The 25,847-nt window shown below is 41.4% G+C and overlaps 1 protein-coding gene across 7 annotated transcripts in view; it reads right to left on the minus strand.

The window, feature by feature from the left end:
* Positions 1 to 25,847, minus strand: part of GRID1 (glutamate ionotropic receptor delta type subunit 1) — a 528,159-nt gene that overhangs the window by 16,170 nt on the left and 486,142 nt on the right. For 4 of the 7 annotated variants that reach the window (XM_074924306.1, XM_074924305.1, XM_074924303.1 and 1 more), the window contains 4 exons: positions 13,208 to 13,403; positions 4,458 to 4,624; positions 2,886 to 3,126; positions 2,541 to 2,627 (listed from right to left, as the gene is read on the minus strand). In XM_074924306.1, coding sequence (XP_074780407.1) covers positions 2,541 to 2,627; positions 2,886 to 3,126; positions 4,458 to 4,624; positions 13,208 to 13,403 — 691 coding nt within the window. Of the gene's footprint in view, positions 1 to 2,540; positions 2,633 to 2,885; positions 3,127 to 4,457; positions 4,625 to 13,207; positions 13,404 to 25,847 lie in introns of all 7 variants that reach the window. The other 3 variants (XM_074924307.1, XM_074924308.1, XM_074924304.1) reach the window with 2 other exon arrangements.

Below are 25,847 nucleotides of genomic sequence, written 5' to 3' on the forward strand. Positions count from 1 at the left end.
CTAGCAGTACAAAAATATCTCTTCCCACTCATCTACCAAGGAATATCTGCTGCTAATTTATTATTAATTCGTTTGCTGATTTGTGCCGTGGTCGCCATGAGGCGGGTGGGCCCCGGCGCCCCCCAGCCGCCATTACCCGCTGGGGTGCTGGTCACGCGCCCGCCCCGCCCTGCCTGGGCCAATCAGAGTGAAGCGCGGGAACCGCGGGCCCGCCCCCGGCATGGCTGTGGGGAGGGCGACGCCGCAGCGGCCGCGGGGCCTGGAGCGAGGTCCCTCGGCCTCGGCTGCTCCCGGGGCCGCAGTTTGAGCTCAGCTGATGGTTCATGTGTAACACGGCACCATCTGCAGGGAGCTCGGGTGGAAATGGAGTTTAGGTTGTAACAACAACGTGGCTGTGTCACACTGAAATGGAGGACGCCAGAAGCCTCGGCCCAGCCGTGGCGCTGGGTGGCTCTCGCCCTGCCTTCCCTCAGGCTGCTCTGACCCCATCCAAAGGTGCTTCTAGACACCTGCCTTTCGCTGCACCCACCCAGCTGTCCTTTTCAGGGACCCCCACGTTCCGTCCCGCCTGCCTCGCACACCCTCCTCGCACTCTCCTCCTGGCCGGCTGGGCCTGCGGGCCCTCACCCCTGTGCTCTCGGGAACACGCACTTTCTCGTTCAACCTTTACACGTGCCAGGGCTCCCGCTGACTCTGCTCCCTCTCTCTGGGCAGCTCCCACATCACCGACCATGTCTGAGCCTGCTGCGTGTGCGCTGTGCCTGAGTTGAATTTGCCTCCCTTACCCCAGACTGGCTGCGCTCAGGGCAGATCCAGCCCCCCCACAGATGATCTTCACAAGCACAGCTTTAGCATATGCGTAACTTTAGTATACTTTAAAAACCAGAAGCTTAAAAATATTCTATTGTCACTGAAACTGCAAACGAGGATGTACAGAGCAACCCCAATCGAGAAGGTGCTGGAGGGAAAGGAGAGGAGGAGGAGAGGGATGGGAAGGGGAGAAAAAGATGGGATGGGGTAGGCAGGAATCTGTAATAATCCTTTTTACAATTATACAAAGAGAAATGAAGGGCGTGGGCAAAAAATATTTAAACTGAGGAAGACAGATCCCTTTTCAGAGATGGAAACGGAGTATTCAATACTCCTTGCAAACGGAAGAGTGAATTATTTCACCTCACCTATATGAAACTGCGTTTGGGACATATTCTCGTCTCACTCTACAGAGATGCACAAAGCGAGTCCCTGAGCACAGAGAGGAGGGGAGTGCGCTGCAGGGCATGGCGAGAGGAAGGTCTGTGCGCACGCACCATCCCTGCCCCGCACCCTGCCAGGCTTGCACAGCAGGCAGGCAGCACTCCGCTGCTGCCAGGGCTTAGGCCTTTGCAGTGCTAACGTGGGGTGGGCCCTTTGGGGTTACGCAGAGGAGTGAGTTCTACAATGCAGCAGGGCAAAACGCTACAGTATTTAACCAAAGAGCAATTAAATACGCACTTCTGCTCCTGTTTTGGCTTACACTGTGAAAGCTTCTTTACAAGCAAGAGTACCCACTAACGCTCTCCCTGTACCTGCTTTTGAAGTGCTGCATTGTGCGTGCTTCCTTTCACAAAATTCCTCTTCTGCTATTGCACACTGTCAAGACACAGGCAAGTGACTTTGCAGCTTTGTCCCACAAACATGGTACGGATGTTTATCACCGAGCACTTGATGGATGAGTTCAAATGGGAGAAGCAGGAACTCAGAAGAATGTAATCTTACTAATAAATATTTCACAGCATTACAGACTGCAACATATATCTTCAGATCCCATTTGCCAGACCTGCTTACAGGTGATAGGTGTGTCAATTAGTGTAGTACTCCTGGCAACTTGAGAAATATAGATTGGAATTGATGGCCTGTGTACTATTTTCCAGCTGTAGTGCAGCTCACTGCTATTATTTGCTTGTAACAAACATCTGTTCCAAGATGAAAGCACCTACAAATGCCTCAGTGTCTCCAAAATCACAAGAGGTTAGTCTGTTAAACATTTAATCTATGTGAACAAATACAGGCTTCATGCAAGACAAGATCTGAGTATGGACTGATTACTCTATCATAGCGTCGCTTGCTATTACTCGCTGCTGTGCATGAGAACTTAAAACCCAAGAAATTCTCGGATGTATTTCCCTAAATAAAATGTCATATGAAGGTCGGTTTCATCAGAGACACCTACTTTTAGAAATAAAACTGATTTCAAAAGAAAGGAAGCATTTAAACAGTGTCATGGCAGTATGGCTTATTCAGTTAAGAACTAGCTGGTTTATTTTGAATTGCTCGCGTACCTCTTCAAACTCAGCCTAGGTCAGCCATGAAGGAAAACAGCTACCAGCTGGCTGGCAGCTGCACAGCGTGCGCAGGATGGATAATGATTCTCAAAGTCAACGGATGGGGTCTCAGATCAGAGAAAAATATCACCACAGACGGCACAACTGGGTGCCCGTGACTGGCCTCCCCGTCACTCACGCAGAGAGGCCAAAGGGCATGTTTCTGAACTACTCTCTTACCCCTAAAGGTGGTCTCTCCAGGTCAGGGTTGAGGCACATTGGTGGGGCAATGTGGGGAAGTTTGCACTGCTGCTGCCCATGCTGTATCTGCTCTATAAATAAATAGAGGACTTTAGTCTCCAGGGCTGTCAGTTTGGCACCTTCCACGTGCACAAAAGACATGTTTGTTCTTTTTCTTTTATTTGTTTAGAAACAACCACCCAACAAGTTATATGCAAAGCTTAGTATGGCGAACCAAAATAAATCGTATTTATTGTACGAGAGCACCTAAAATCCCACAACTTCCACTCGCTCTCTCTTTTGTGTTTTCTACTTTTAATTGTGATAAGAATAAAAGTTATGGACCTCTTTCGGTGTTTCTTGATGACAACGGTTGCTGTTCCACCACAACTCCAATGCTGCCACCAAGCATGCAAGAAGAAGGCCTATTGCCAAAATGCAGAAAACGCCTGCAAAACTGTGAAGCTTGAGCGCCTTCCCATCTGTCTGTGCATTGGTATGGCTATTCAGGTCACAACGTCCCATCCGTGGCCACCATTTCTGTTTAAGAACATCCAAATCTCCACTTTCTTGCAACTCTAGGATCCTGCAGAAATTTCAAAAGACAAGTATTAGTTTTCAATGATACTTTCTCACAGTTTTCTCGTCTTTTCTGGATGTCACAGAATTTTTAAATCTGCCATCCCGCAAGTCAAAACTACGTCCCACCACCATGTAGTATTCTCCATCTGAAACTTTGTTATACCAGGATTACCTTCTACTCACAGCAGCAGGTAAACTCCACTGGGTAACTCTAGAAAAAGACCGTTGAAACTTCCACTGCAACGCAAGAAGCATTTCCAAGGGGAATCACCATATTCCAGTTAGTCATGGCTAGTCTGGCTACATTCAGCTGCAGCAGCTGGTCCCACTAGCGAAATGCTCAACCCACTCCACTGCTGCTCTCCCACAATAATTTCAGAATCATGTGAGACTAAACATGCTACTATTTGTGCACCACTTAATCCAAATCTGTTTAAGCAGCGACCAACTCATTTACTTCAGCAAATGTAGTTTATTCAGAAGGATTTTACTTCAGCGCTGTTATACTTCATGCCCGAATTACTGTGTTAACAGCTGCTAATTAATCATTGTTTTGCCTCTTGTGAAGTGTCCTTTCTCTCCATGAATGATTCATTTTGGATGTGGTTTGATAACTGTTTTAGCTGTTTACTAACAATCTTTTCTCTAGAGGCAGCTTTGTCTCTGGTTATGCAGCTGGAGTTTTACTCCCTTTTTATAAAGGAGCGAGATGAGGAAATCTTGCTTCAGCTCCCTGCCTGGAGTGGAGCGCCCGCTCACCTTCTGCTAAGGCCACACACACACCTGCACAACCGCATGTCTTCACTGCAGCGTGCACACTCACATGAAAACGTATTCCCAGCCGATAGCTCTGAGATCACTAAATGGCACAGTCTCAGAGTCTCGGCAAGCCCGTGCAATACTCAGCAATTCTTGTTTTCCTCTATTGTTTTGAGTCTTCGACCTGTATCTCCACCCTAAAGGATAAACCAGGGCACTATTACTTGCTTACTATAGGGAGCAACACATTGCTTCATAGCCTGAAACACGTAGCATGAATCAAAGAGATCTCTTGAATCATCTCATTTCCCCTAGCTCACAGAAAGTTCTGAGGACATCAGCCCTTTTTCTGCCAGAGACAGTGCTGCCTGGAGGCTTGAGGCCACCCACCACCTCCAGTCCCCTTCTCCCGAAGCAGATTCACATGGAGCAGACAAAGCCTGAACTCACAAACCTCTCTGCTGTCACTTACTCCCTGTCCTTTATTCAATAATTGCCAAAATTAACATGAACCGCAAATGGCTGCTGGTTCTACGTAGAGAGGAATCCTCTAAGCCAAGCTTTGTTTCGGGTTACCTTTGGGAGAAAAGGTCTCTGTAGGGGCTTCCATGCTGGAGTGCTATCCCGTATCCTTTGCTGCTGATGCTGTTTCCAATGACTGTCACGGAGCATTCATCATCCGTCAGCGCGGCGTATTCCACCACCGTCACATCCCACAGGAAAGCATAGTTTCCTTTCTTTGCCTGCAAATACATCATGAACACAACACGGTCTGAACTCAACTACATTTTTAGGTAGCACAAAACCCAACCAACCAACCCTGAGCTTGTCATTACTCCACGGCGGTATTTCATCAGGTCACAGTTTATCCGTAAACCATCGTAGTACATTTCTAAAGCTCTTCCCTCCCAGCAGTACTTCATCTGCTTCAAACCTTGTTAAAATGTCTTCCATTTTTAATAAAAATACATAGGACAATATAGCCAACTGTAAGTGTAGGCAAGGCTTGCATAACAGGTTATTATTTATGCATGAAGCTATTGTCTTAGCTGATTAAATCTGATAAAAGTTTTGTAGGAGACATGGAATGTGAGCGGTTCCATACATTCCTGTAACTTGACGGGTACGCCGTGAGCACTATGTGGTGCTTCATCATCAAAACAGTAACTTTGCGGCTTTCCTCATATAATCGTTTAAATAAAAACGTTTATAAGCGTTTTTATTTAAAAATAGCCCCTTCTGAGAGCTATGTTAGTCTTGTAACAAAGGGTGTGATCTGAGCTTAAACAGGTCCCTCTTCTTTTCACAAGTAAGAAAAGTCACCAGCATCCCGTTATCTCAGTTTTGGGACAAATACCGGTTTATTTTAGTACACACTCATGCAGATGTCCTTAAATGTCAGCCTTAATTGGGATTCAAACCAGTGCCTGCATGCAGTGCATACGATGAATGTAAATCACCTTACTTAACATAAGATGTAAGAAACATCTCTGGATAGGGATTCAGTAAAGAAAAAAGTCATCATTTTGTTTGGTTAAAGTAATCATTGGTTTCTTAATATATTTAAGTAGTGTGTTTTTAAGTCTCTAGTGAACGTACAGAGCACAACGGAACAGCTGGGCTGGAACATCTAATGCAAATAAATGAGTAATCACAAATGTAGACTTCCAAGACACTTTTTAAAAAAAAAAAAAAAATAAAAACAAACAACTTCGTGTGATTTCAGGTCTGTCTTTAGGTCAGAACAAAGTAAGGCAGGGAGCTTAAGTCCTGCAGATATTTCTTTATGGGAATTGAATCGCCAAACTCCCTTAGCAAATGGTTGCAGCTCTGATACAGAATTAGCTCTCCTTCCACATATTTTCCATTTTTGTGTAAACTCAGTTTTAAATTCACCTGTAAGACTCTAGTTATTCCTCAATTGAGCAATTAAACTAATTTTACTTCACCATGCTTTGATATAAACCACAGCTTTCTGAGGTTCCTGACAGTTGTTTAAATAGGACAATAAAAGAAATGGGTGAGTTACCCTCTAGTGGGTAGAATCCAGGGCAACAAAGATTGCAAGAACGTTGTCTGGATTTTCTGTAAGCTACTTGCCACAATCCACCTTTTTCTCCCCCTTCCCTTTTATCTGCATCAAGGCAATCAAAGATCCCAAAATTCATTTGCTTCTGAGCTAAATCATAGTAAAAATGTGATAGCCTTCCTCTTTAGTACGATTTAAACGAGCCTGTACTGACCACTTAGAAAATAATTTTTTGTTACGGGCATGCCACCATTGTGGGTTTGTCTCCACCTTCTCCTTTCCACCTCCCTGGTCAGTTCAGAATAACAGTAATTAATGCCCATAGCCTCAGACAACTGTTGCTACGTTGGCACAAAACATCACTAAAATCTAAACTACAGTATGGACCTTACAGGAGTTGTTCAGACAGGAGCCACAGGACTCCGCTGTTAAAATCATCCATTGATTTAGCTGACACAACTTATTAGACTAGCATGTTCATAAAAATATCTCTCACTTCAACGTCACTGTCTGAAGCTAGAGCAGAGCGAGACTTCCACATCTGCATTGTAATACTGGACCTGGCTGTCTGCCTGAAGTGGTAGTGGTGGCGCAAAGGAGGAGAGAACAAACAAATCTCTCTACTGTACGTGACAGCCAGAAAAGGCTTCATAACCTATCAACACAAGGATGTGTAAAAAATTAAGGATGGCAAGGGAGCGATTCCTCAAGGCCTCCAGCCTGTATTCAGCCAGCAACCTACATTCTTGGAAGCCGAAAAAGTGCTTTTTCGAAGGCGCTTTCTGAATGATCATGTACCCGTGACTAACTGGGTTGTTAGCAGCAAATCTGCATCTTGTCCTCTGCTCTGCCTGTGACGGGCTTTAGTGAGTCACATTTTATACTCTCACATCTGTGATGGTGCTGACAGGCCTCCCACCTGGTTAGGGACAACAGGCAGTGGGCAACAGTCCCACTGCTGTATCCGGCAGGGAAGAACCATCCAAAGCCCTATTTTTGCGCACCTCAGACAGCTCGAGTTCTATGGTAAATAGTACACGGGATTTTGCTACCTGTGACAGAAAACTGTCCAAGTTCAAGTGCATTAAAAATATATACTCGTGGGACCAAAGACAACAGTACTTGTTACCGCACACAGAATTTATTCAAAATCCGTTTTATTAGAGAGCAAAAACTTGCCTGATGGATGTACAGAAAGAGGAGACCCAGAAAAGATTTGGCCTAAATCACCATGCTAAAATATGTCTTGCGTTTTTCTGATTTTTTTTTTTTTTTTTTTAAAGAACCATACCTTTTAGTTGTTTCAGAATTGCTCTACAAATTATCTTTTTAAATTTACAGTTCAGAAAAGGACAACACTGTCATCACGTCATACATTCCTCATCTTTTTCTTATTAATACTTGAGGAACACAGTCTTCCTCAAATATTCAATTTCAATGATAAGGTAATGTCTAGAGAAATTATCACATTATTGATTCTACTTTTCAAGCCTCAGGTTTTTTGTGTGATATTTTATATAGAAGAGCACTGACTTTCAGTGTTGGACAGCAGATCTTTTGAAAAGGTCTACTCCTGCATTTGCAAGGTTGCTATCCTAAGTTATGTCCTACAGCTGTAAGTGGTCAATAAACAAAGTCTACCTCTTTAAGACCTAAATAATTCTATCCAGTGCCATCACATCTGTAGAGCATTGACAGCCTGATCATTTTAACATAAACAGGAATCTGAGATTAAACTCTTAGTTCTGCATACTTCTCAACTCCCAGAAATACTGGATGTAAGACTGTTTCCCTGATTCCCAAAAACAGAATCTCCAAAGATCTGTTTTTCCTAACGGAAGATTTATCTCTTTCAAAACTTCTTCCACTTGTGTAATTTTCTTCTTGAGGAGTGAAGACCATGTACTATTAGCGTGTTCACTGCATGGAAAGCTTCCTTATGGCCAAATGTTTAGTCGTTGTCTAATTCAGCATCCTCCACACCCCTGTTAATATCTGTTGTAACAGCTAAGCGGTATAATTTGTATAATTATACAAAAATATATTATTATATATAAATTATTATATATATTATTATTTATAATTTTTAAAGAAAATTTGAGAAATGTGTGCAAGACACAAAACCACACACATACGCGTGTGTTTGGGATAGGTTTACTTTTTATATACCTTCACTAGGCAAGCAGTAAAAACCAAATAAAATCAAATGGACACTTATTTTCAATCAAAAATCAAGCCAAAATTTTTTAAAAGTAGTTTGAACTTTTCATTTTTGTCTCATGAAAGAATGCACGCGTGCACATGTGCATTCCCCTTAGTTTTCAGGCCAGAGGGGTACTGGAGGAAGAAAGACTAAGAATTCCAGGAAACACCTGCCCCGTGGGATGTGTGAGCAGGAATCAGACACATCAAGGCTCCCTAGTTGCATATGACACAGATGTACCTACCCATGCAACCGAGTCCTGATCACAATACAGCAAAGATCCAAATCCTCAGGCTCTTGCATTCACAGCTCAGTCATCTAAGGCCTGCATTGTATTTTTTTAGGGCCCAAAATAGAATAAAAATGTTCTGGTGATCAGACATCATTGCAAAGTTAATATATATAGAGAGAGATGGTAAAAGGGAACGTGGCAAATACCAGCTGAGAATAGGTAAGATAGCTTGAACAAAGAATGACTGAAATGAAACACAGAATAAGCTAAAATTTATACTTTAGACTTTTAATTGGCTTAAATATTTTGCTCCTTTGCAACTCTCAGCATCCAGGCATATTGCAGAACAAAACAAAAATAACTTGGTTAAAACTTTCAACAACTTCTTTAACAGCAGTTTAGCCAAAGCAGCACTCATTTACTCCACCCTACTATGGTGGTTTACACCGAAGACACCAGATTTATATTTGGTTGAAGAGGTTTAAGAAAACAGATTTAAGAAGAAAAGAATCCTCTAAGCAAAACTTATATTAAAAATATTTCGTCTTCACAATGCTAAAAAATTAAAAGGCTGAGGAAGCTTGCTTCCTAGATATAAGAAGGACCACAAAGAGAATAGTTATACTTCAGAAGAACAGTAAGCAACCTCATAATGTCACTCAACAACACGGAGGGAGATGGAAGAATATTGTTCAAAGGATCCTGGCTTACGGATGGTAAAACAATGTTTTTCCAAAGAAAGCATGGGATGTAAAAATAACTTGGGAAAAAAAAAAAAAAGTTTCAGATTAATCACTGTTATGTCTGTGATTTGTCTGAAACTGATGAAGAAGCTACCGCACTAAAGGCAAAAGTGACAGAATAATGCCACATTCATCATTAATGTCCTGCCTGAACAGCGTCACCGCAGCTGATCCCATTATATGGCAGGTACCACAGAAATATCAAAAAGTGACCTTTACATTGGCATCAGTGGAGCAGTTCAAAACCATGATTGGATAACACTTATTAACTAGAAAAAAGTGCTTTAAGAGAAGCAATACAGTTCTAATAAAAATAAAACATGACATTTAATTCTGTTCAAATTATTTAAAAATTAATATCATTAAGGAGCCACTGAAGGATGTAATATATTCAGGCTTTAAAGAAGCGTTTGCTTTTACTCCCAAAAAGGTCGATGGGTCAAAGAAATGGAGAAATTTATGAGGACCCATGAAAACATATGGATGAGCAACCACAATTCACAGTATAAAATTCACCGCGGACAACAAATTATTGGAAAAAATGGTTTTAAAAAATCCTCTTTGTTGACCTTTGAAATTACTTTTACTCTCAAAATAAAAATGAACGGAGGTGACTGCTTAACAAGAAACACTCCTGATTTAATATTTAGTGTTCATTAAAGGAGAGAAAATTTTTGAAGGAAGCAAAATAAGGGAAGGAATAAACTCTTAGTGCCATTGCCTAAAGCAAAGATACATTCACATTTTGTACTACACATGGGTTGGATCACTTTTCATCAAAAGTGATACACAGGAAGGAAGGATTCAGAGAAATTTTGGCACCAAATTGGTCAAATGGTTGGCACCAAACTGGGGAATAAACAATCTCCACCAAAGCAAGGCTTTAAAAAAACAAAACAAAACCCAAACAGAAACAGTTTAATTCTCCTATGTATATATAAAAAAGATATATATGGGATTACACAGAGATCATATTACTTCATTCTTTCAAAGCAAAAACGGCTGCCCACAATGAAAAAAACCCACAGGTTATTATGGATGTTGTGGTTAATTGATAATTACCCCAAAGAACTGATTGCCATGGGGTATTATGCAAACAGTTTGCTGAGATATACAAAATGTGTGAGATTCCAGTACCAATGTCCACCCACCCGGGATAAGATGGCAGGAGCTACCTTGGGGAAGCTTCTTGGAGACCCTGGCTGTAGCTTGTCCCAGAAAGAAACTTTTCATGCAACAGCGTTAGTCAATCCTCATCTGTTCCAGTACCAGAAAACTCAAAGGGCAAGATAGCATTTTGTATGGACTGGTGCTTTGACTGGTAAAACCCCCTCCGACGCTAAGCAGCGACGTTTATGAACAGGAGGATGTTTTCCATCTGCAACGATCACTTCCAACTGTCTTGGGAGGACGACAAAAGCGACCTCTCTCCCCTGCCCCTTGGCTCTGAAACATCCTTCTGATGCTGACGTGACTCTGGAGTGCATTAACGCCCTTCCCGGGGCTCTACCAGTGCTGCAAAACCTGTGCCTTGACAATGGGAGATGATCAGCGTGGCTGCAGGGACTGTGCCGTGTCTGAAAAGAGACCTCTGCCATGGCAACCGGATGCCACAAAAGCTTTCAGGACTTACTTCCACTGTTATCCTTTTGTTTTTAGGCAGTCAAAGGGAGTAGGAAAATACCCAGGAAATGACGAGAGGTAAATGGAAGAGAGACGAGCATCTGAAATACCTGCCTGTACCATAAATAAGCAGCACTCTCCTGTTTTGCATTGCTCTGTTTGCAACTGCAGCTGAATTGTGCTGCTCTCCGGAGAAAATGGAGAGGGGAAGGAAGGCAGAAAGGGTAGTCGTGATTTTTTTTTTTTTTTCGTATTGTCTTGGGCAAGTCCTCATTCAGAAAAATGTTTTAGGGATCTTTTTATGCTAGAGAGATTTAGATTTCTTTCCCTTTTCCTACAAAACACATTTTTAAGGCACTTTTCCATCTCCTTCATGCAGCAGTACATGTTTAGGGACGGAAAGTCCCATTTCCTTAGCTGACATCAATTCTCCTTTAGTAAAAAACAGAATTTCTAGCCAAAATACTTGACATGGAAAACTTGTCTGATTATTCAAAGAGTTCAATGAGCTAGGAAGAGCAACACTGAAACTATAAACACAACAGTTTAGTTGACAATGTTATTAAATATTAAGCCCAATTTGTGGAGGTGTCTAATCAAATAGCAGCCTTGGTCAGCTTTGGGGACTGAAGTTAATTTGGTTATTGTTGACGCTAATTGAGTGAGCCGCTCAAGTTATATAAAAATCACTCCACAATATTGAAATAAAATTGAATATTAAAAGTTATTATCACAAAGATGGGAGAGAGCTGCCAGTTCCATACAGACAATATAATTGGTATTCTAAACAGGCTGTCAATCTACAGTTACATTTCTAGCTTAGGCAAATCTAGCTATCCTAAATGGCAGCATGCTTACAGAATTTTTACAATCTCATAGCTAAAAAGTATCCACTGACATAAGAATGATGGAAAAAAAAAAAAAAAGTAAAATACTGTGCATTTTTCTAAGGTGAACTGTTTTATTATTGGTTTTAAGACTAGGGCCCATAGAAAAGTACTTCACGTCTCTATTTCTACCTCCTTTAAATGCTAACGGAGTCTCTCAAAATAGAGGCCTCATTTTCATAGACTTCTGAGCAGATTAAAAAAAAAAAAAAAAATCAACCCAGTGGTGACTTCGTTATTGCCAGAGCTCTAGCTTGTCCCGAGGAAGAACGGCTATTTGAGCTGAGGGCAGAGGGCTTTGGGAAAGCTCAGCTGGGAGATGGGAGAAAAGGCAGGATGAACTAAAACTATTGACTCAATACTGTGCTGAGAAGACACAAGGCTTTGTATAAGGATTCTGTCCAAAAGTCACGCAAACAGTTGGAAATCTTATGGTAAAGGATTTTGATTTGAAAAACGGGATGGCCAGCGTTACCGTGTTCACCCCACTGTCAGGTGCACTGTAAAGTCCAGTACATTTTGGAAGCTTTCCTTCTGACTGTTTAGAAGAGGTTTCAAAGCTTAAAAAAAAAAAAAAAAAAAAAAAAAAGAAACCCAAGCCCCAATCACTTTATTATTTCCTGCTTACAAAAGCATCAAGAACTAGTAATATATTTATTCAGGATCAGTGTTTCACTGACAACAGAGTAATTCTGATCAAGCAAACGCCTTAATACCAGCCGTTAGCTTGTTTTATGAAAAAAATCAATTTAAAAATAAAGAGGCCACTTCACTAAAGGAGCAGCACATTAAACTTTCACCGCCTTTGCCTCTCTTCTTCTGTAACAAACTCCTGGACACATGTGGTTTGATGTTATTTACTCTCTGGTTTTGCTGAGCTACAAGATGAGAAGCAGAGAAGAGAGGCAGACCAAGAGTGAGACAAAGTGTGGATGTTTGTCTTTGAGTGGATTTGAACCGGGGCTGATTATCACAGGACTCGGCACAGTGATGTAGGATCCCAAGCTGTTGTATGTCCTTGAATCCCACATCAATGCTCAGTTTCACCAAAAAAAAAAAAAAGTGTAGTCATATCTGAGATTTAAAAAAAAAAGTTAGGTGAAAGCACAGTGACACGTGAAAGAATATATGCATTTTTAAAAGTTTGGAATAAACAGGGAAAATCTTCCATTACATTTCTGTTCTAAGAGAAACGAATATACGTTCAGTGAATCCCTTGATTCTTACTCAGGTTTCCAGTAAATTCAATCCACCAACTCAAAAAAAAAAAAAAAAAAGAAAAGGACAAGAGTCGGTACTTGAATAATGTAAAGAATGACATTCAACATGGAGCTCTCAAGAAACTGAGAAACCTCACAGTCAGATCCAAAGAAGGATTTATATACTGATGACTTAGGCAGAGCTAAGGTACTTAAATTCAAAACCATGACCCCAAAATATGATTCTTCTCTGCCATCGAGCTACTAGAAGGAACTTTAGATAGGGATTTTTTGTTTTCAAAATGACAACGTTAACTGCTTTCCTGTGACTTGACATTATTAACTCCATGCAAGCAACATTGATACAGCACAAAAAAAATTAAAGGAAAACTCCTGTAATCCAGTCTTACCTTCCTGATGCCTTCAGAAGGGTTCGATACACAATTATCTGCCCCATTATTCTTACTGATAGTCCTCCACAGTTCAGCAAATGTGTTATCCTGCTCCAAAGGGTTGGTCCCTTTTGCTTTAAAGTATTCATACACTGCTGAATCCCTGACTGTACCATAAGATATATCCATTTGTTTGGACAGATCCTGAAATGTTCTGAAATTCAAGCAATATTGAGACATTAATATTACGTAGTACATTACCAAGATTTCATTCATTAAGTGTTTTCTTTCTGTGTCATTAGTCAGAAAGCGCTTACCCTCACCGAGTAACTTTTTGCATATCTCTTCCCTCATCATAAAAGAAAACCAACAAATAATTTAATTGTATTGAGATCGTATGAATGTAACTCTGCCCGAGCTCGTTTTCACCCCAGTAAAATTTTTATTTTTGGACAAATAACGTTTACATTAAATATTATAAAGGCAAATTTGCACAAGAACATAGTGCAATAAAGACATACTCGAGCACAGGGAAAAACTCAGATTATAAACTTCCATCCCCATCAGCCTCACTAGAAATACCTTACAGAATTCAATGGAACTAGTTTGCAGTTACACCGACACTCCACCTGACTCCAAATCAATAGGATTGTTTTAAACAAACAAATAAAAATCTGGCTTCCAATTTCCACCGAGTCTCTCTCTCTCTCTTTTCACAGCCTCTGGTAAAACAGGCATTTTTCATTCACACACAGCCCTAACTTTCATTTACTCATCACAGCACTCTGGAAGTGTAAATGGGCCTCAATGTGAGTGGCTGTGAATACACCATTTATTTTCAAAGTGTACAGAATGTAATTCACTCCTGTTTTACAGCCTCTTCTGAGCAAGAAGGGTGTAAATCACTGCCTGCACCAATGAAAAGCAGCCCAAGTTTCAAAACATTTCAGGTGGCATCACTGCCATCAGAAGAAACGTCCTGGCTGTTTTCCACCTTCAGACATTTATTCCTAATTCCCGTGTCTCCTTCCTTTGTCCTCAAGTATCATTTCAGTGCAGTGCCCCCATTTTTTCATCTGAGCACACACACACACACACACACACACACACATTCAACCACTGACCACCACATGCCGCAGCGGGGACCAAACTGGATATCACAAAGAATGGTTTATTTTATGTTTTACAAATGTGGAACTTCACATAATAACAACAATTTACTTCTGATATGACCACCTGACTACCACTGTTTGAGATCAGACTAAAGCAACCCTCCCTGCCTACCCCCTTCCCGCATTTCTTTTTCCCAAAAATAATCTTTCAGAAAAAAATCCTCCTCCGAACACCCGAAAGGCCTCCCCACCTCCAACTCCTAGAGCCATAAAAGCAAAATATTTTTGTCTTGCAGCTCTTGCAGAAGATTTCTTCACAATGCTCCTGAGGACCCTTCCCTTGGCTCATGAGCCCAAGCTGTTTTCCACAGCTGGAGACTTCTCATGGACAATATTTTTCCGCCACCCTCCTCCCTGTTTCACTGGGGGGATGCCACTGCTTACACCTCACATTCCCGTCAGATTCCCCGCAACAAGACTTAAAGCAAAGCAATCCAGACATATACACAATACGATACACAACTATGTAGAAAACTCTTCCATCTTCTCCATCACGTCCCCTCCCGGCCCCCCAAGTTTGGCTCCAGAAGGGCCCCTGTGCCAGAACACACCGTGCGGGCCCCTGCCAGCTCCGTCCCCAGGGCTGCAGAGCAGCAGGGCCGCCTCTCCCCCCCCAGCCCCAAACTCTTCAAACAGTTTAAGTGGTTTAAGTTCTTAAACTGTGTTAAGGACTTTTTATCATTTTAAGCTGTTAAGCAGCTTTAAGTAAGACTGTGTGAACAGTTTTTCTCTATATAGGTTGCGCACTAGTGGATTGGGGCTAACTCTGGGAGTTCCACCAAACCCCAAACCTCCGGGGATTTCTCTAGCTCTGTATACGGCACTTCAGTAGAGGACAAAGTGAACATCCTGGACTTAAAATTCAAAATTTTAATCAAAAATGAGAGAATTTGTCTCAAGTTTTATTCCTCTCTTTGTTTAACAAACCCAAAAGATGTATTCTGGTCTCCTAAATGTTTCCTGTACATTTCATTGGACAGGACCATTTTTCCTCCCGTCTCGATCTAAATGATTACACGCTACATTTAGTTCCATCTTTATTTTATAAAATAAGTTTCATCATATCCCATGGAATCACTTACATCCTGGGGATGGATGATCTGGCTGTTATAAGACACATTTCTGTCTCGTCTACGTACAAATGACACAAGTACTCGGTCCTCACAGTAGAGTTTCTGTGACAACCTTTTTCACACCAGGTTTGGTGTGCAGATTTCAGCACGTGTAGGAACGCCCGTTTGGTAAAAGCACAGTAGCAGAAACATGTTTAACTAGTGTTCTTTAACACAGCTGCCAGCTGACAGCAACTTTACAAATGCCTACGGTTCATGTTGCCATTCTGTTTTAAAGTTTGAGTACGAGAGTTTGGATACTAAAAAAAAAAAAATAAATTATGCCTGCAGTTTTAGTAATGTCCGTATTTTCTGGATCACTTCTACTGCCTCTACTGCTGTGGAAGCTTTTTGTCTGAAATACACCTTTTCTTTTATCTAAATTGTACTTTATTGGCAATCAGTTCTTTTGTTTTAGCTGAATTACATTTTATTGACAATCAGTCCTGTACAAAAGCACAGTACACGTTGCTTTTGGAGCAGCACAGTTTCTTCAATTCTCTAAACATCATGGGGCACGGTGAAAAAATTTGGGTTTAAACCAAGTGCTTTGCAAGAAGCAGGTGATGAGTACTGGTGGCGGGGAGGGAAGCACAACCTTTGCCTGGGTGTCGGAAGACAACTACTGCCCCTTTAGCTGGCAGAATTTCCTTGGAAGAGGAAATGTGGAGTAAGGATTACGTGTGCCTTTCTCGCAGTGCCCTGTTTGACGTATGGCAAGAACAGCCACTGACACAGGAAATTCTCCATCCTGCACCACTACTGGAAAAACCCTGTGAGAGAGACAGATGGTCGCTGAAGGATACAGTGAGGGGCACAGTAGGTAACCAAGCTTGCGAGCAGATCCTGCAGCATAAATTCAGAAGGATGGTGACTGTCTGAGTGAGAAAATAACCTTATGCCTTTACCAAATGGACCACTTAGGCAAAAAAAAAAAAAAAACAACCCAAAAAACTATCTCAGAAATTATCCTGACACAGAATGGTCTCGACCACAGTTCTTTGTATAAAAAAAATGTTTCTGTACTGTATTTCTGCACTGAAAGTGGAGGTGATGGTCAGCGTCTCCATGGCCAGAGAGGTGATCAGAAGATCTGAGCATGGCGGGTTTGGTCACGTACATAAAAGATACTGAATGGAGATTAATACCTCTTGGCTTTTACAGGGCGAGTTAAGATAACCACGTGCAGTTTTTAAACACTGTTATTTTAACTCTCTCAGATGTGCCATTGCTAGACAAAACCATTCACTGCTACGTTTCAGATGTAGCATTTCAGATACTGGTTGTGCCTTACAATCGCGTCATTCTCTAAAGGCAGCTGCTCTCATTGGTCTTAAATTTTATTTTTGCGACCAACCATTAGATGGACCCATTTTCTTTAGCCTCTCAAATTCTTGTCTCACTTCCCTACGGCAAAGGTTTCATGCATTTAATATATGAAATTATTTACAACAAAAACGTGTAGCAAAACAAAGTGCCCCATTAACCTTACCCACCTCAGCTACTGGATCTCACAACCCATTGAGGGCTCCCTGTAAGTGGGATGAAAGATAAAGCTAGTAAAGCAGAAAGAGCCAATGTTCTTCACTTACAGTTATAGGAGCTGAGCTTCAATCCGTAGATAAATACGTGCACTGTGTGACTGCTATAATAGACAAGTACATGTAAACCAACCGATGTAAGTGAACGAATCTGTGGTCAATCTAAACAAAAAAGGTGTCTTTTAAAACTATTACCAGCCAAAACATGTAGTGTGTGTAGTTATGCCTGTTAGATAAATGCAACGATTAATACATAATTTCCAGGGGAGTTGCAATTGCTTCACATAGAGTCAACTGAAAACTGGACTCTCTGCTTGTTTTATTTTTTAGCAACTTGTTGACATAAACCATATGCTGCAGAATAAACAGGCAACAGCTGTACTAGCATTTATAATTAGACCACTGGAAATAACAGCCAGAATAACAATGGTTAAGTTATACTTTTTGAGATGTTTTCTTACTGGTAGAAGACTCATCTAGCTGTAGATAAACAGACTAAAAATATGCTGCCAGTACAGGTTTATTTTACTCTGGAAGTGCTATAAACCCAAGACTTTCAGGATGAATAACATGAACAAGTCTTGTCTAAGTGACAGACTAAACCTGTCACTAGTGTTTTAAGGTAACGGCTGATCAATTGACTCAACTGGAGTCATCAGGATCAAGAGATGTGATCAAAGAAAAAAAAAAAAAAAAGAGAGAGAACAGCCTCCTGTCATTACTAAATGAAAAAAAGGGGAGATTTTTTCATAGTAACCTTATTTTTTGTTTTAATTAAAGAAGATATTTTAAACAAAGGAACAAGGAAAAAAGGCAAAACCCACTTGCTTATTGAGTTTTTCCTCATCCTTACAGTTCATTTTTTTTTTAAAGTTTGTAGCAAGTTGCACATCTGGACTTGTGTGTGTGAAGTCTGTTACTGTAAACAGGCCAAGTGGCACCATGATGTCATCCAGTAATGGTCTTCTACATCACAGTCATAAATGTAGTTTATTGTTTTGACTTCAGCCTTAGAAAAACCACGATGGGAAAATCCTGACAGCTCCTTGATTTAGAGGTAGTTTCTCCTTGGCCTTCACAACCTCCCATGTTCCGACACTGTAAAACTGGGGATTTTTCCAGGCTGCTATTACTTACGGAAAAATAATATTTCAGCGTTTCTGAATCCACTGTATTATTTTAAAATTATGTGAGATTTTTCACGCTTAGCTCCTGTTCGTTTCTCTGTACATATACCGCTAGGAATAATAAAGCTTAAGGTTAGACACAGAAGTAGTGATCAACACTCACACTTCTCAACCCTCATTCTTCAGCATCGAGTACAATTCCGAGTAACCTCTCCCTTCTCAGCACTACATAAGTTTTGACAAACAATAAGGTATAAATAATTCCCCTCAACTAAAATGAATTACTTTTCTTAATTAATATTAATCCCCAAGTCATATACAGAAATAACAAAATAAATTTACTGCTTTTTCCGTATTCAGCAGAGAAAGCTATGTTCTTTCTTTACCTAAGGAAGCCAGTACCCTGAGATTTTTGCTCAAGGCAGCATAATATTCTAGGTGATGGCTGCCATCAAGATAAAACGTCCCAGAGATGATGAAACCTTTTAAGCCGCTACACCTAAATGAAGCTTTAGAAATGCACACGTAAAATGCACGGTACAAGTCCTAAATTTCTATTTTTAAATACCTCAAAGCTAGTTATTTTCTTTTAGACTTTTTTTTTTTTTTTTCAAAAGCTAGGAATTCATGACATTTACAGAATTAAATATAAGTGCAGCTCCTAACTACAACTGTTTTCTCGACAGGATATACAAAAGGGAAATACATGCTTTATGCATTGGGAAAAAGGTAAACCCGCTAAACTTCTAAGTAAAAATAAAAGTAGCTGAATTGATTTGACATCTTATACCACCAGTATAAGCCCAAGAAATATCTATGAGCTGAAACCTAGAACAGAAAACCCTATCTGAAAGAGAGATTTATTTGATAAAGGTATCACCAGTAGAAAGCAATGACTTGAAATGACGGCTTGAAAGAGGATTGCGCCTACTGTGAACTGCAGAAAAGCATTCACATTTTGAGACATAAAATTGCTCAGAACTACATCCTCCCTGGATGTATTTGCCAAGACAAGGAGAACAAATGAGAAAATGGTGTTTATGGTTCATGATCACATCAGTCCACCCACTGAGAGATGGACTTGCAAGCCAAATCCTCATCTGTATATGTCTCCAGTGAGGAAATACTCAGCAAAGCTGAATCAAGGTTGTGGGTGCTAGTGTGGTGGTACGGATAATTTCCACAGGAGTAGAAGGTCCTTCCATTCAGAAGCTGAGTCCTGTTTAGTTTTTATATCCATTTGTGAAGCAGTAAGGAAAAGGATTCGAGTCTTAGTCCATTATTCTGAGATGAACAATCTTTCGACTTTGCGTCTCCAGTTTTAAGTAAAATTTATGAGTGGGTAGAGCATGTCTTAACACGCCTCAAACTGAGTTCAAACTTCCATGTAGAGACACTCCCTAGAGCTAGTCTACCCAAGTTGAATAGTTTAACTGTTTGAAGACTAGGCAAAAAAAAAAAATAAATCTGTTATGGATATAAATTGCCACTAGGGGATGATAGTCTCATTGACTCAGAGACTCGTGTGGAAAGTGTCACTGTCTTACTGTATCCAAGTTACAAAAGCACAAGCCCACTTAAAACTGGAATAATAGCAATTAGTGCCCCTAAATATTAGTGCAACCAATACTCAACAGGCCTTGAATTATACTGGAAAGAGAAATATATTAGCTGAGTAATGAGGTAACATTAGAATTAGCACAGTCAATCCTAAAAAGTAAATAGCCATCAAAAAAAAAAAAAAAAAAGTATTATGAATTATTTCTATAAATTGCCCATATTTGTTCCAGGTCCATACAGAAATGCTAGTAGTGTGTGTTAAACTGGATATAAGATACATAAACCAAAAGATGGGCCACTTTAAGGATGATTCTTAGTGAGGTCAATAAAACTGTTTAAAGTACTGTTAGAATGGCAGTAGCCTCAGAACAGAGAACATTAACATGAAAGCAAGTTTATCTCCACATCTAATAAGCTTAGACTTGAGAATTAGGTCCACGTTTTTAATCCGTGTATCTCTTCGACTTTCTCTGAAATTATGAATAATCAAGCTGAGCTCTTAAATCAATCATTAAATTGCCAACTTCTCTACAGTGACGTGATCAAATTCGGCATTGTTCCATTTCACTGCAAATCAAGGCACTTTAAATGCTCTTAATTCTGTCTCAGCGCAGCGATGTGCAGAGCAACGGGTCTCTTCAGCAAATACACCGAGCAAAATCGAAACTTTACCGATATAGCCCTGTAGAAATTGGCAGCAGCACTTACATACTCAGTATCCACTTTGCAGGATTGAGACCTTCAGCAGCAAATATATCATTCTATAGTTCTTATCAACCTCATTTCATCAGCTGGCCATGAATAATACCATCCGTTTTAAACAAAAGAAAAACCTCGAGGGAGTTTCCGCGAGGAAAGCCATAAGCATTGACAGATTAAACGATGCTGAATCAATGGAGTTGTGCCCTTCACACCAGGGCTGAACATTTCCAAATCACGGACGGAGACAAACAGTGCGGATGGTTACAGCTCTGTGTGCGCTTGTCATCATCGGGGGAGCAGAACAGCTGCTACACACGGTTTTAGAGAAGCAGGGACTTTCCTCCAGTGGAAAACCCACTCAATTGGCATGTGTCACAGAACATGTTGCCATGTCAACCACATACTTTATACAAAGAGCGATTGAACACCTCAGCAGGTAACGGCACCGCAGCAGCTGTTTTCATGATGATAATGGTCATTCCTGCCAGTTTGGTGGCATCTATGAGGCCTTGTCTGGACTGGGGCTCACCGCCCTATATTAGGTGCAACCAAACACAAAACGTCACATTCAGTGATGTGTTTGCCGGGGGAAAGAAGCTGCAGCCAGCTTTATTTCTCTGACAGTAGCCGGGGGTTTGCTACATGCCCCTTCTGCCACATTGTGATGGCAACACTTCTGCCACCCTTCCAGCATAGGATTGAGACCCTCCCTCTCCTGGTGCCCCAAAATTTCTCTTTTAGGCTACCTATCACGCCTAACAGGTAGACCAGCACAGCTGAGATCAGTGAAACTATTCACGCACATAAAATCACACGCTCAAAGGTCTCCAGGCTAGGAGACAATAGTATAAACAGTAAGTAAAAGGCAAAACAAAACAGCCTCATAATGTGCACGCAAAGTACTGAAAGCACTTGTACAGCCTCCACAGTGATTTCATTTCTTTGAAACAACTTCCCTTCGCCTCAGTTCCTACATGCAAATGGAAAGACAAGAAAACTAAAGTGTCTTCTAAACTCCCAACTGAGCAATGATTTTACTGCAGATTGAGCGTTTTCACTGGGATCCCGTTCCTGAAGAGCTACCACGTGATTAAGTTTTAAAAGAAGGGAACAAATGGAACGTATGCCCACTGAAACGCAAAGACAGTCAACCTGTTAATAAACGATAAACTGTCACGTTTATGATTTCAATGGTAATCAGTTACTAGCTACACACATTGTATTGGCAAAACATTTGTAGGCTTTGTGTACTCCCTGAGAGTCTGAGATGCAGCAGAAATATGCTCTGCTACCACCACTCGAAATCTCACTTCTACTTTACTGATCTCAGAACAACCTGGAGGAGTTTTGCTAAAGTCAAAGTGTGGGGAACGTAGGACAAAAATCCATACAACTAGGCCATGTCCCATTGCTCACAGAACTTCTCAATCTCTCCCAGTGGTTTATTTAGGAAACATACTAATTAAAAAAAAAAAACAAAACCCACAACAACTAAATAGTTTTTCTGGCTGTGAGACTCAAATCTGAATCAAAAAATCAAACTGGATTCTCATCATCATCAGTAAAACAGGTTCTTCTGTAAACAAAATTAGACCTCTGGTTATTCCTATTCGTTGCTATTTCTAAACAATGCCCTCAGGACCACCTCAGCAGCTCCAATCATCTGTAGTGATCTGCACGGGTGTGACTTGACTTGTAGCTGGATCGTAGAAGTTAATCTTGCCTAGAGCTGACACTGGCCCTACTCCAGCACTGCACATACAGAAATCTGTGAGAACAGCTAGAAATAAGCTGAACATCTCCTGATTGCCTGTCCAGTGTTTCTAACTATACTTCCAACCCTCCTCTTCTCCAACCCTCCTCGAGTCAATAAGAGCATTAAGTCACTAAGACTGATAATTTTTCCATTAACTAGGGGTTGGGGTTTTTTTTGGTTGTGTATTTTTAATAAATTTTTTCTTTCTGGATGTCCTATATTTTCCGTTGTTACCATATGGTAAAGAAAGCATGATGGTCCTTACAGTAGAAGTTATGATTGCTTTGCTTGAAAATGTTTTTAAAAGCCAACAATAGCATAACAAATAACTCCATCAATAGTGGTAGCAATGGAAGTTGGTTTCTGAGGATTAGCATCTCGAAGCTGGGATCCACTGGTACCCCATCATTTGTGATCTCTGGATGAAGTTTCTCTCATGGCTGGGCATTTATGATCACATATAAATTTATCAGATGTCTAATTGAGGGAGGGAAGTCAGTCTTTATGTTTAACAATGGGCATTTACAGGACCTGTCTTCACCACATTTTTCCATATTTCCAAGTAATTCCTTTGAAATATTACTCAGTTTGGCCACCATGCTTGGTGGAAACAAGTCGACTGACAAAGAGACATTTAGAGTAATCACATTAGAGTATTTTTAAGATGAAGATCCAGTTTCTCAAAAGCTGGAGCTTCGATTTGTATACTCAGATCCACATTTAAAATACTGCACGACTGGGCGGATTTTCAGAACGGATCAAGGCAAGTTTTGGCACAGCAGCACATCTGTAAGATGTTTGCAGATTCAGTTAAAAGCCTGAAAAGGGATTCGGAGCAGCTATGAGCACTTGCTCATCCTGCAGATCCAGAATAATCAGTCCTGCTAAAACTTCTGGATTAGCCCAGGTCTGTTACCCACGCTCCGTATTCCATTCAACAGTGAGGAGGAAATTAAAATGCAAAGAAGAAATGGTGAAAACATCTTCAAGAGCTTGTAGCATGTTTGCAGGAAAGAAATACGTCATTTGGACCACCTTGGAATATTTTCTTGCTTTACTTTTAAACCAGTTTGCCAGTGTGATTTTTCTCAGAGAAGCCTGAAGGGTTAACATGTTAATTAAAGCAAGGTATTCTACTCCTTATATTATTAATTAGAATAAAAACTGCAGCTGGTGTTTAACAGCAACTCAGTCCCAACAGCAGGTTTTAGTCACTTCACCTAAATCAAACATATCATAAAGTTGGCATGAAAATCATATTGTCTGAATCAAGCACATCTGGCAACTGACACATGCTTTTACCTATAATGAAAATAACAAACTACCTCTATTATTTATGCAGATGCACTTTAAATTGTTTGCTACACTGATGTCTTCCACCACTTGCATTCGGAAGCTAAAAATCCTAATGAAGATTAATGATTAAGATCGAGAGGGAAGAAATTGCTTTCTTCCTTCACAACTGGTGTTATAAGGAGTGATACCACCGCAGTTCTGTTTTGCACTCAGATGACAAAGAGAAGCTTTTTAATTAAATAGAGTGGGGAAGGGATAAGCCTGGCATCTTGGTGCTGGCTTATGAAGTCCTTACTCAGGGCGAGTGGTACTTTATACTATGACTGTTAGGATATCATTATACTGTGAGTAGTTCCATTAAAGTCCATGAAATCCCAGTGTGGGATAAGGTCCTAGTCAACTCTTTTATTAAGTTTTGATTTATCAGGAGCTGTCGCACGCTGCGAGAATGAGGATCTTGGTGCGGAAGGCTCTGGGCTGCTGCCTGCACCAGTGTAAGAGTCTCACAGCTGGGGTGGAGTGGCTGGGTGAATTCACATGGCTCGTAGCTGTCAGAGGTACAAAGAGATGCTGGAAAACAGCTTCACACCCTTCCCTTACCACAGGGAGTAAAGCAGAAGCTATCGATATTGACGGAAAGGAGAGAAGAAAACAGAAGGACTCTGAAGAGGCATCTTGATTGCTAGAACATGTGCTGGGTACTCCTGGGAAATCAAAACATAGGGCTCTTCATTAATACTGAAAGCACATATAGCATTCATCAGTTATTATTGATGTCTAAAGTGCATGCATTACATATGCATATTTTAAAGTCTGGAGGCCTACTTGCGTGTTTGTCAGAGGACCTGGATTGCAGGCACTTGCTATGTGGTGTGCTTCCCACTGCACCCTGACGTGCCAGGAGGTAAACAGAAAAAGAGACAGAATCCCAGAATCATCTCGGTTGGAAAAGCCCTTGCAGCTCCTCCAGTCCAACCATCAACCCAACACTGACCGTCCCCAACTCCCCCAGATCCCTCAGCGCTGGCTCAGCCCGACTCTTCAACCCCTCCAGGGATCCCGGGGACTCCCCCCTGCCCTGGGCAGCCCATTCCAACGCCCAACAGCCCCTTCTGCACAGAAATCCTTCCTCAGAGCCAGCCTGACCCTGCCCTGGGCAGCTTGAGGCCATTCCCTCGGGGCCTGGCGCTGGGGCCTTGGCTCCAGAGACTCACCCCCCCTCTCTGCCCCCTCCTGGCAGGGAGTTGCAGAGGGCCAGGAGGTCTCCCCTCAGCCTCCTCTTCTCCAGACTGAACCCCCCCAGTTCCCCCAGCCGCTCCCCAGCAGACCTGTGCTCCAGACCCTGCCCCAGCTCCGTTGCCCTTCTCTGGCCACGCTCGAGTCATTCAATGGCCTTTTTGGGGTGAGGGGCCCAAAACTGAACCCACTCATTGAGGGGCGGCCTTCCCAGTGCCGAGCCCAGGGCTCAGATCCCTTCCCTGTCCCTGTGGCCACGCCAGGGCTGACACCAGCCAGGATGCCATTGCCCTCCTTGGCCCCCTGGGCACACTGCTGGCTCATACCCTTTCGCCTCTCCTCACCCTGAACATGAGTCTCACCTGATTACTGAACCTCACGCTAGAAACACTGACGGCATCGCATCAACACCAACTAGCTGTTCCTTTTATTAAGATTAATTAGTTTATCGGGCAGCCTAATTACATACCTTGAAATACGAGCTTGGAAATCGCATTACTGCCGTATGAAAGAAACGTACTAGTTAACATCCACCCCGTTCTGACTGATGGTTTTCTCTTCTCTTTTAGATAGATAGGACTATTCATAAATCAATTAAATTAAATCAGTGGCTTATTCTCCTAGGCTGGTTTTGATGGTTTAGAAGGCAAACAACTTTAGTGCACGCGATTACATTTCTTTTCATGGAACTTCGGCAGCTGTATCAAAATAGCTTTTCTAAGGCAGCACCATTCTCTCCCTCATCTCCAGATGAGTTCTGGAAACACTCCTGTGTTATATTATATGGGGGCACGCGTGCAGAAGAAAACATTGCTTAGTAAGGCAGATGGGCCCAGGAAGCAGAAAGAACATATGCAGTCCTTCCCTTAGCAACACAGTACTATTTCCAGAGAAGTTTTCTTTCCCTCTAGAAAATCTTTTGCAACACAGGAACTAAGAACTAATAGAAAAGCACTTATGGTAATAAAAAGTAGCATCTTAGTTTCCAGGGAAACTAAGAACCCCTGGCCCTTTTCCCCGCTAAACACCCATAACCTGCATCTATTGAAAGTGTGTTTTTCTGGCTGTTTTTTTTTTTTTTTCTTTTATCATCAGGAATAGTTTCTAAATCTCCTTATGAGGATACTCAATTTTTAAAACCTTTTCTTTAAATAGC

This window comes from Athene noctua, chromosome 21 (assembly GCF_965140245.1).
Source record: "Athene noctua chromosome 21, bAthNoc1.hap1.1, whole genome shotgun sequence".
NCBI classification, from domain to species: domain Eukaryota; kingdom Metazoa; phylum Chordata; class Aves; order Strigiformes; family Strigidae; genus Athene; species Athene noctua.